Source organism: Lates calcarifer, unplaced genomic scaffold (genome assembly GCF_001640805.2).
Source record: "Lates calcarifer isolate ASB-BC8 unplaced genomic scaffold, TLL_Latcal_v3 _unitig_1365_quiver_2398, whole genome shotgun sequence".
Lineage (NCBI taxonomy): Eukaryota > Metazoa > Chordata > Actinopteri > Centropomidae > Lates > Lates calcarifer.
This window is the reverse complement of record NW_026115472.1, coordinates 8,998-20,534: the sequence shown is the minus strand read 5'-3', so window position 1 is coordinate 20,534 and position 11,537 is coordinate 8,998. Positions and strand designations below refer to the sequence as shown.

The 11,537-nt window shown below is 42.8% G+C and overlaps 1 protein-coding gene across 1 annotated transcript; it reads left to right on the top strand.

The window, feature by feature from the left end:
* Positions 1-458: 458 nt before the first annotated feature.
* LOC108888438 (unconventional myosin-Ig) lies at positions 459-11,159 on the top strand. Its single transcript, XM_018684427.2, has 7 exons — positions 459-626; positions 1,293-1,500; positions 2,078-2,301; positions 3,257-3,401; positions 5,936-6,040; positions 6,740-6,853; positions 10,935-11,159. Exons 1-7 carry the CDS (start codon positions 496-498, stop codon positions 11,142-11,144), a joined length of 1,137 nt encoding a protein of 378 aa, XP_018539943.1. The 5' UTR covers positions 459-495; the 3' UTR covers positions 11,145-11,159.
* Positions 11,160-11,537: the final 378 nt, after the last annotated feature.

Genomic DNA, 11,537 nt, shown 5'->3' with positions numbered 1-11,537 from the left:
AGTGACAGTTTACAGGCTGAGTTTAGTTTATTTACTCGCACAGTGATGAACACAGCAGCGACGAAAACACTGATAAAAACACGAGAGAATCAAAACCAAGTGCAAGTTTGCACAGGTGATAAAACAAAAGTGTTATGAAGAAAATGTTGGCCTCGAACATACAAACACTGAGTCAGTCCAAGTGTGAAAGAACATAAAATGCTAAATAAGTACTTTAACTTTCACTGTGCTTGACATGTTTCATCGCCTCAAGATCAAGTGTAATATTATATTTTTCTTTAAACTGATTCAGAAGCTATTTATCCTGATCCCTGCTGGAAGTCCAGTACAATATTTTACAATAACTACAAACAGGTGAATGAGACGGCAGGTATTTGGTGTCCTCTGGTTGAAAGACGATCTGTCTCACAGTCCTGCCAGGCAAAACAACAACACAACTCTTTTTCTTCTGTCTTCCAGGAGCCGTACTATGTGCGATGCATCAAGCCCAACGAGATGAAGTCGCCGGTGCTTTTCGACGATGCCCGCTGCCAGCACCAGGTGGCCTACCTCGGCCTGCTGGAGAACGTGATGGTGCGCAGGGCGGGCTTTGCCTACAGGCAGCACTACGCTCGCTTCCTGCAGCGGTAAGAGAATAAGCTCACTGTGTAGTTAAGCAAAGACTTCTTCAGTGTTTCTCCCTCTTCAAGGAAGTTTAGACTGTCTGTCTCGCTTTTTCAGCAGCTCGGTGTAACCACCCAGTGTTGCTGCTCTGATGAAATTTTTCTAAGAATTACTGAAGCAGAACTTTTTATCACATTATCTTACCCAAAATGCAGTTGGAGTTGCATTTAACAGCTGAGAACAATGTCACATGTGATCTTTTCTGTTAAACTGAGAGGACAGAAAGTACAAACTAGATCATCTTCACTGATAGTTAAAGTAAATCTACATAATAAAGTGAAACCAGACTACTTTTCTCTTGTGTCCTTTTGAGTCTAAAGCTTGTCTTTATGCACACCTGAAGAAAAATGTGTTGTTTTTGTCTTTTCCCTGCTCCATACTTCAAACTAGTAATGTCCATTTTCTCTGTCACACCTACTTGCCTGAATGAATTTCTGCTAACATTTACTAACAGGCTGCAAACAGCAGCACTCACTCTTTTGAAATGATGAATAAGCATAAAGAAAACTGAAAAATCAAATATGAATGGTAATGTCCTGTTGACTCAACAGCTTTTACAGCCACAGTAACAAGAGCAGTTTTAATAACTTCCACCCTTGAGCTCTGCTTTCTTCTTTCTCCTCCTGCAGGTATAAAATGACGTGCGAGTACACCTGGCCAAACCACCTGATGGCCTCGGACAGGGAGGCCGTGGAGGCCATCGTCACCCAGCACGGTTTCCAGGACGACGTGGCGTACGGCCATACTAAGCTATTTGTCCGAACGCCACGATCTCTCTACACCCTGGAGCAGGAGAGAGCCGCACTCATCCCCATCCTGGTGCTTTTCCTGCAGAAGGTTCGTCATCATTTGCTGTCATGATCATTTCTTTAGCATTCACCTACAGCCTTAATGCGAGTTAAAAATTTTAAATGTCAGATGTCCACGGCTGTATCCTAGTGAGGCTGTATTGATCTGACAGTCCAATTAATTGACACAGAGACCTAATTTAATGTCACATGCAGCTCCAGTCATGTGATTACAGCTAATCATCCACAGCGTTGTCTTCTCCGGTTTCAAACGTCGACTTCTGGGTTTCAAAGCAGAGAAGCAGTTTGCCTCAGCCTCATGAATATGTGGCTCCTGGTTATGTTTGACTGAAATTCATCTGCCAGCTTGAATCCTAATTTCCTGTAACAATAATTGGGAGAATTAATGAGATCCAGAGTACAGTTACATTAAAGTCAATTACTTCGCTTGCTCAATGAAACAACCTTCTCCTTTCTCTTTTCCCCTGACCTACTTTGATGACTCTGCAGAGAAGTCTCTTTAACTGGAGCACAAATTTGTCTTCGGCTCAGCAGGACACAGAGGAGACATCTCTCTTCTCTTTTATGTATCTAACACGTCCCCTCTTTTTTCTAAAAACTCACAGGTATGGCGTGGGGCTTTAGCTCGTATGAGGTGCCGGCGGATGAGGGCCATCTACGCCATCATGGGCTGCTATAAGCGCTACAAGGTCAAGGCTCACTTCTGGGAGGTGGAGCGGAGGTTCGCTAATGTACGAACTATGGCCGACTATGGAAAGACTGTGGAGTGGCCGACCCCGCCTGCAGCTCTGTCCCAGTTTCACAACAATACAGTCATGCTGCATCGCAGGTCAGATCCCACAGAATTAAACTCAAACACCGTAAAAGTCACAAACACTATGAGTATTGTTCAAATATTTAGTGCCAAAACACATTTTACCTCGACCAAACTGTCAGAGATAAATCATCTTGTGTCCAAAATAAGCATAAATCAGTTTTGAATAAGGAATGAAAAGACAGTTAAACGTTTTTAAGGAATAGTTTGACATTTTGCATGGTAGATATGAACCTACAGTCAGTTAGCTTGGCTTAGCATGAAGACTGAAAAACAGAGGAAAACACCTTCCCTGGTCCAAAGTCTTCAGACTCATATCATGTTAAAGCAACATTATGATCATTTTGAAAATATCAAGAATTAGAAACAGAAGTTGTCACAGTGACAGCAGTTCCTGCTCCAGAAGCTGGGAATCATGGGTAATATACACCGTTCAGCCATGTTTCAGTTCAGTGAGTGGGGAGTGCACAGTCAGAACTCTGGTCAAGTACATGAAAACCACTTAACTGTTCTGATTCGGAGCCCAACAGAATTAATTACCACTTGTGGCTGCAGGGTGCGCTGCTGCTCAGCAAAGTTACATTTTGTTTCTTTAACTGGTAAACTTTAGGGGTGCTGGTTGGCATATTTTGTCACCTTTGGACAGAGCCAGACTAGCTGTTTCCTCCTGTTTTCAGTCTTTATGCTAAGCTAACCCTGGCTTCATATTCATGCACAAAGTGAGTCAAGAAAGTGAATATATTTTAAAACATTTGAATACATTCTCAGCAGCTGCAGAATAACTTGAAAGAGTCTTTGTTGGAGTGAGTGACGTCTGAAGTAACAAGAATATTATTTTGGCACTGCAGATAAAATCTATTTTTATCCCTCACAGACATTAAGTTGAAGCTGTACCTCCTACTGTACTGCACCTTTGATGTATTACTCCACCCACGTGGCATGCTGTCTTGTTCTCGTCCCTTGTTGTCAGGTGGTGGGCGAGGCAGATCGTGAAGAACATCCCTCCGTCTGACATGCTGGAGGTTCGGGCCAAAGTGGCAGCTCTGACTGCTCTGAGCGGAGAGAGGAAAGACTGGGGCTTCAGCAGACCCTGGGAGAGGGACTACCTGGCCAATGTAAGATTCACACTTGAACAAAACACAAACAAAACAAAGTCTGGGTGCTCTTGAGCTCCAGCAACATGTATTTTCATGTTCCACCACACATTATGTTAAAAGTCCTCAATTACACTTGATATTTACTTCACCAAAATCAAAGTCCAGTTGATCCTGACCGGTCTCTAAGCTTTCAGTTACCAGCCTTTTTACTATATTTATTCATTAATCTTAGGGCTGCAACTCTGACTATGTCCATTAGAGATCTGAACATTATTTTTTTGATTAGTAGTTAATAGTTTGGTCAGAAAATATTGAAAAGTTCCCCTTCCCAATTTCCCTTCCCCTTCCCTACAAAGGTATTCAGTGTATAATCATGAAAGACAAAGAAAATCAGGAAATAATCCAATTTCAGAAGCATGAAGCAGTGATTGTTTTGTTGGTATTTCTGCTGAAAAATGTTAATTAATGCTAAAATTGTAGCAGATTAATTTTGCTTGAGCTTCAGCTCCACTTTATTTAGTTATTAGTTCATCTAACTGAGATATTTTTACACCAAGAGAAGTAATGCAACTGGTAGTAACAGTGACGGGTACAGGGTGTAGCTCTGTCCGTTGTTAGGCCTTTAAATTCAGGTAAAAATAACAACAGTGAAAGTAAACAAACAAGCAAACAAATGTATAAAAAGATCTGGAGCTTAAAAAAGTACTGGAACTTGATATAACTTTTCAAAAACTGGTGAAAATCAAAACCAAAGGCAGTTTTATGTTTTCTAAGCAGTCCTAACCACAAGAGGACCTCATTCACTGTAAACTGGTCTCAATAAGATGCTTTTTCCTCTTTTTCTTTTAATAAAATCCATTAGACTTAATTCACCCTGCAGGCAGAATTTTTTGCTTGAATCTCTCACAGTAAACAAGACTTGAATGACCGGCAGTGTGCAGAATCACAGAAAATCATCTGTTGTTGTGAATGTATACAGTGCATGTGACAAGCCTGACGGTAAACAGCATGACTAAAGGAGGACGGTGCCTGTGAACACAGCCCTCTCTTAATGAATCCCACAGTCGCCTCATTAACCAGCTAATCTGAGGTTGTTTGGTGGCCAGGGGCTTGAAAGACGCCTTCAGGGAGCGGCGAGCATGACCGCCTCAAGAGTCCTGACTCACTCCCCTCGTTAGGTTTGTCAGACGGCCCGTGACTCGCAGGCCTCCTTCAGGGCTTCAGCTTCACGTGATTGTCGTTAATTCCACAAAAGACCTATAGATAAGTGCATGTAATGCAGCATGCGGTCAGCCTAGATCGTGACTAGTATGTGGCTGAGCACAGGAGGAAAAGAGGAAGGAGAGAAAGTTGAAATGGGACAGTGTGTGTCATGTTTTCTGAAAACCAGATCACAAGATTCAACAAGTTTATGTTGGTTTTCCTAATCCGAGCTGATGTTAGAAATCGGAGTAGGGATGCTGCTGGTGTCTGAGGCCGAAAGTAAAATCTGTCAGCATTTAACGAAACAACTATGCCTCCTACAAACTGCACATCACATGCAGCTGTTCATAAACCGGCCACAAAGGTCTGGAGGTCTGTAAATCCTGAATAATATCTTAGTTGGAAAATGCTAAATTCAGAATATGGACATTATTAATGTGCATGTAATTGTACTAATGGCAATGAATCAGGAAAGGGTCCTCTTCAAACTCATGCCACACATTTAGAAGCACACTAAAATATCATAGCATCCATTAGCTTTGAGATTTCCCCTCATCAGCACAAAGGGTCCAGGCCCAAACCATGAAAATCAGCCACATACACAAGTCAGTTTAATTTATATAACACCAAATGACAACAGAAGTTATCTCAGGTCTGGGTGGAGAGAACACGGGAAGGAGAAAATAGTAAAATGCAGATTCCATATAGAGATGTAACGTGGTATTAACAAGAGTAATAATAGCAATAATGGTAATGGCAATTGTGATAGTGGTAGTAATAGTAGCAACAAGACTAGAAGTAAGAGCAGGTGTTGAGCAGGATCGTAGGAGCAGCAGGAGGCATGTTATCACAGATGTTGAGTTAGTGACATGTATTAATGGGATATGAATATGTACAGATAGAGAAAGAGAGAGGAGCTCAGTGCAGAGCCACATAAATCTGGCCATATAGTGTATATTCAGTGTGAAAGGAAGGAGAAGGAGAAATGGAAGAAACCTAAGACTGAGGACATTATTATAATGGCTACACTCTACAGTAGTGAGACTAAGAAACGGTTTTAGATTTCCTTCTTAGCTGCCCACGACTGTGTTTCTCATCAGGCAGTTTAGCTCCAGTATCAGCCGCCCTGCTCCCTCTCTCTCTAACAGCATGTCAAACACCGTGTCTGGTAACGACGGCCCGAGGCCCCCCTGAGCTTTGATCTACCGCTTATGGAATTACAGCGATAAAAAGGCTTGAAAGAGGCCGAGGAGAGGTCACAGAGAGTTCTACAGCTACGAGATGCGTTCCTTGTGCCATCATCTTCGGCTACATGTGATAATAAATGTGGGTCCTCTCATTTCCTGCAGGTGCGAGACTGCCCTCAGACCAGCTCCGGCTTCATCCGGGTTTCCAAGGAGCTGAGGAACAAAGACGAGTACAGTCAGGTCCTCTTCTCTGGCTTCTGCAGGAAGGTACAGTACGTGGGAAAGAGAACACAGTGAAATGGAAATGTCTGTTTTGTAGCCACGAGGAGTTTCTTTTCTTGTTGTTTTCCCCCATTCCATCCCCTCGCACTCTTCTCTCCCTCTTTTGTATCAGCTCGTCTTTCAGGATTTCATGTTCCGACAGTGGATACAACCCTCTCAGACAGAAATCCAAAAAACATGATAATCAGAGGATTAATCATGAAAGGAGCTGAACTGTGAATTCTAAAGTATAAAACTTCCTCCACCTTCAAGATTCGGCCTGTTTTGAATCGACTGAATGAATCAGCTGAGGCCCTGCTTATTATTTTACCTCACGATGAACTTGCTCTTATCATCTCCCTGTGGATAATGATAGCCATATTTTCCTTATCAGGGATTGTACAGAGAGGGCTTCCACTAAATCCTGGGTGAAGCTTTAGCTTATAAAGATATGTGGGTTTTGATAAAGCGAATAAAAACAGCCTCTAACACTGACAGATGCAGCAGAGCATTTGTCTCGCCTCTTTTTTTTTTTTTTTTTTGTTTTATGTGTGTTACTCGTTTGCAGCTCCACAAGGAAAACCTGTTTTGTATTTGATAACCCAGACAAAAAAAAAAAAAAAGTCTCTTAACAGAAAATAGAAAATGAACAAATGTGGCGTCTCATCCTCGTCTTTCTCCATTTCCCTCTTTTTGCTCTCTCAGGTGAATAGATTCAACAAAAGCACAGACCGCAGCCTGCTCGTCACAGACAAGTACGTCTACAAATTAGAGCCAAAGAAACAGTACAAGGTTTTGAAGAGGCTTCCTTTAGACACTGTAAGTACTCACATGGGAGAGCGCACACTATGAACGCACACTCGCACAGACACACAGACTCATTTGCTATACTTGTAGGGACCCTCCAGTGAATTTATTCAATCTCTGAACTTAACCCAACTCAACAAACTCATTACAAACAATATGACTCTGTGCTGTAGAGTCCTGTTGTCATCCTCAAGCACTGTATTGTACTTTACTTGAGTGTTTCCATTTTATGCTACTTTACACTTCTGCTCCACTACTTTTCAGAGGGAAACACACTAATCCATTACTTTTATTTAACAGCTTACTTTTAAGATGAAGATATTAAACCAGTGTTTTCCAACCTTTTTAGCCTCTGATGTCTTACAAAAAGTACTGTGTAGTTTTTTTTTAACAGTTCCACCAAATATTTTTCCCTCCAAACCTCTCACAAACAAAACCCACACTGCTGAATTTGGGTGACATTTTATTTTATCACAAAGAGCATGGCTCAGGTACTTTATTCCTCTCTGCTCTTCAAACTAGTGAAGCAGTGTAACCAGAGAGGCCTGGGCACACAGAAGGAGTCACTGTGCTTCAAACAGAGCTTGTCAGATTGTTCAGCAGTGAATAAAAACACCTCACACATCTTTCTGAAGAACTGGGAGGGGTTGCTGTAACTTACCAAAAACTACAGGCCGACTTTCACACCCAGATGTGTGGAGGTGAAAAACCAGGCTGGATTATTTAACTTTTCACACAGCTACTTCCTTTAGTTTGTTTTAAGCAGCTTAATACACTGCTAATATTCATTCCAGTGGAGGAATAAGTCACACAAATTCAACAGTGGTGATATTTTTAGTTTTTTGGACAACAGTAAAGTTCTGTGGAATAGAAGCTGTAACAGACTGTAGCTGGTCTCTGCAGGGGATTTAAATGAGGATGTTGATTAAGATTTTAAAAAATATAATAAGGTGGAATGATGGCCATGTTTTTGAAAAGGTACTCTAAAAAACCAAAGTCTAAACACCTGAGATATCCTAACCTTTGTTCCCTAACGCAAAGCGCCAAAAACTCCACATGAGGAGTGGACCGACCTCGATGTTATCCTTAAACCTAACTCTAATTGAAGCTGTTAAATAATGAACTATAAACCAAAACCTAAAAGGTAGTGGGAACCAGGCTGGGTTGTAAGAGGAAGCACAGATGCACTGCACAGCACCAAGTAACAGCTCCACCTCCCAAACAGCTACTGGGAATGTGGGTCAGACCTGTTGTACTTTATCCCAGCTGCCTGTTATTTCTCACTCTGTGCACTTCCTCTATTCACTCCACACACTCTTACACACTTCCATCATGTTTGACCTGGGTCACTGCAAGGAAAGGTACAAGAGCAATAAGAGGACTCGGTGTTGACTGAAAGGGCTTTTGACCTGTTTGAGAGACTCGATGTGTGTGTGTGTGTGTGTCAGGTGTTGTGTTTGGTATGTGAGGCCGTGGTCGTCGCACTATGACAGTGGTGGCCTGGCTTTATCTTAGGGTTTTTTTTTAGCCGTCTTGGGGGGGGTCAAGGCTAATTTCATTGGCCTGATCTGGGAAAACTGGATCAGGGGGTCTCACAGGGGCCGCCTGCTCTGAAGGACGAGAGGCTAAAAGTGAAGAGAGACAGTAGATGACAGTTTTATTTAATCTGATGCTTCAAGGTCCCTTGAAGTAGCTTTTTGATCAGGATTTTCTTCCAAGGGTTTGATGTGTTTCTGACTGAAACAGGATGTTGGGGAGGACCCACAGGCAGCAGGGACTTGATTTTAAGAGGTTTAGAGATTTTTGATATCACCTTGACGACTGACCATTTAATAAAACTGGCTCCCTACATGTTTAAAGCTTTCCTTTCCTGCAGAGCACTGTGTTAACTGTGTAAAAGTGCAGAGTAATTTCTGTGTCATTTCTGGTCATTTTCATTTAGTTTCTATGTCAGTTCATTTAAAAAAGGGACAGAGAAAGACACAGAGACTGAGGTGGACTCTGAGAGAAATGTTTGAGATGAACACTGGTTCAGACCAGATTCCCTGCATGTTATTTCACTGAAGGTTTCAGTGACACCTACATAACATAATGAGTCAGCACAGCTGGACGTCCAGCAGTGGTTTTAGAGAGCGAGGCAGAGAGAGAGAGAGAGAGAAAAAGAAAAAGAGCTCGAAACATGCCAGAGGGTTAAAAACCATCATTATGCAGCAGCGGAGCGGCTAAAGATAGCTGATGCCATTAAGCTCTGCTGCTCAGACTGAGGGATATGAGTCTTATCCAGGTCAGAAACAGAGAATAGAGCGCTAAAGAAGCAGTGCAGCCCTGCCCTCATACTGTGTCACCAGACTCAGAGTCATCAGGTTTGACCATCAGCACCGAGGAGTCACACAGGTCAGAAACTGATGGAACAATGTGACAAAACAACAACAGCTTTGTGCGTAGCTGTGATGTTCAGTTTCTCCTCAATCGATTGGAGTCAGTTCATTCAACGTTAGAGTGACTCAGCTTCTACAGCTTGGATGGACATGAAACTAGTACAAAAGACGAACAAATGCATTGGAAAATATCAGATCTGTTGATGAAAAATCAAAGGTATGAGCCCGGTGTGCATGAGGTGGGAAGTTAATTACCATTCCAAGGTTGAATTTAGATAAGAAACACCTAATCGCTGAGCCTAATTCTGCTACATGTGCTGCTAACGAAGCCCTGTGATTGACGATAGCACAGTGTCCCAGCTGGGATTGGCTCCAGCCCCCAGCGACTCTTAAAGATAAGTGGTATAGATAATGGATGGGTGGACAGAAGCTAAAGATTAGATTCATCTGTATAAACACTGCTGGATATACCCTCTGCATTGTTCCCTCCTCTGAACCGAGGGGACAGGTTGTACCAGAATCTGGCCTTGACGGTGCCGGGACATCCCGCACACAGTCGTCCCCGCTGGATTAACCTGTGTGCGCTGGGGGCCGTAAGAGGCTTAGTCCACTCTGACTCCCATTCCCTTTCTAAAATCTCAGACGCACCTCACTCTCTCTATCTCTCTGTCTGTTTATCTGTCATATACTCTACTCTTCTTCTTCTCTTTTTTCTTTTTTCCTCTCTTTCACTTGCACTCTGTCACCCTTTTCTCTCTCGTGTTTCCTTCAGCCGCAGTAAATCTGTACATTATTCCATCTGGGTCACACCTCATGACTTTCCCCTTCGTTGCGCCTCCACACGTGCAGCGTGGGCAGAGTTTTTCTCACCCTACATACCGTGAGCAGAAATAATCCGCCGGCTACCTACATGGCGTGATTTTTGATCCTGGATATACTGTGCTGTACTGTATTAAATTCACAGGTATTATACGTTGACGTGATAATCCCTGATATTTTTCTACAAATGAATTGCCAGCAGCTCATGTGTGTGCCACTGAATATCACAGTCAGGTCTTGTGCATTGTGGGAAAAGAAAAACAACATGTGGAGAGTCAGCATGAGCAGTGATAGCAAAAAAACAAGACTAGGTCAAACCCTGGTATATGGCTGGACTGCATTCAGCCGGTTCATCTCTTTGCTTCTCTCTGTGCTCACATGTACAGTATTTTTATACAGCTGGATTCCCAATAAAATGCCCCCCTGGATGGTGAGAAACCGTTGATGTCAAATCATTTTGAAAGAGCGGTGGCCAATGGGGAAACTTCATCACTCAGTCAGTCAGCAACAGACATTCATATCATTCATAGAAACTCAAACATCCACAGAAAATCCTAACAGTGTTAAATCCCTGTACGCAATGCTTGATTGACGTGTTCTGCAGTTTGGATTCGGAGTAGCAGTAATAGTAATAAATTGCTGTGTCAGTCTTTCCAGGAAAAATCTGTTGCTGCTCAGTAAGGGAAGATTATATACGCAACAATAACAGTTTTTCCAAAAAGAATCAGGAAGCGGGACATAAACAATCATCTCTAAACCAAACCAACTGTCTGCATGAATCAAAAGATGTTGCTAGATTACTTATATAAATCTGAATCATGCTCACACTCTGCACATCCTGTGCTGTGTCCATGCTGGTGTGTGACTTTGTGTGTGTTTCCCTCTCTCTCTCACAGTTTACAGGAGTGAGCGTGACCAGCGGGGTCGACCAGATGGTGGCGCTGCACACGTCCTCTCAGGATGACGTCCTGCTGTGTCTGCAGCGAGGGCAGCTGTGCCCCAACCAGGACCGAGTGGGCGAACTGGTGGGATCGCTGGTCGACCACTTCACACGGTCAGTTCAGACGACAACACGCTGTTTCCTCACCGGGAGCAAACTCTGCTAATTTTATCCTGTGGTTTTACTTACTCTGTTTACACTGCAGCCACAGAAATGGTCCGTCTGCAACACTCAGTAGTTTCAGGGACAAAGCGGTCACCATGATGTGGCTTTGACATGTTACAGAGGCTAAAGCTGAATAATATGAAGTCCAGGTTTGATCTGAACCAGACCAGGAAGAATTTTTCTCTACAGAGCAAGTTGTCTGTTACGTGCAGCGTTGATGGTTTGATCCACAGCTCCTCCACTTTCCACACTGTAGTTCTGTTGCAATCGGTGACAAGCAAACTGTAAAAGTACTTTGTCTGTGAAGGTAGAAAACTACTTAAACAGTACGCGTGGTCCAGTTTTTTGTGGCAGGTGGACACAAATCTGAACTGAAACTCATTTAAACCTTCAA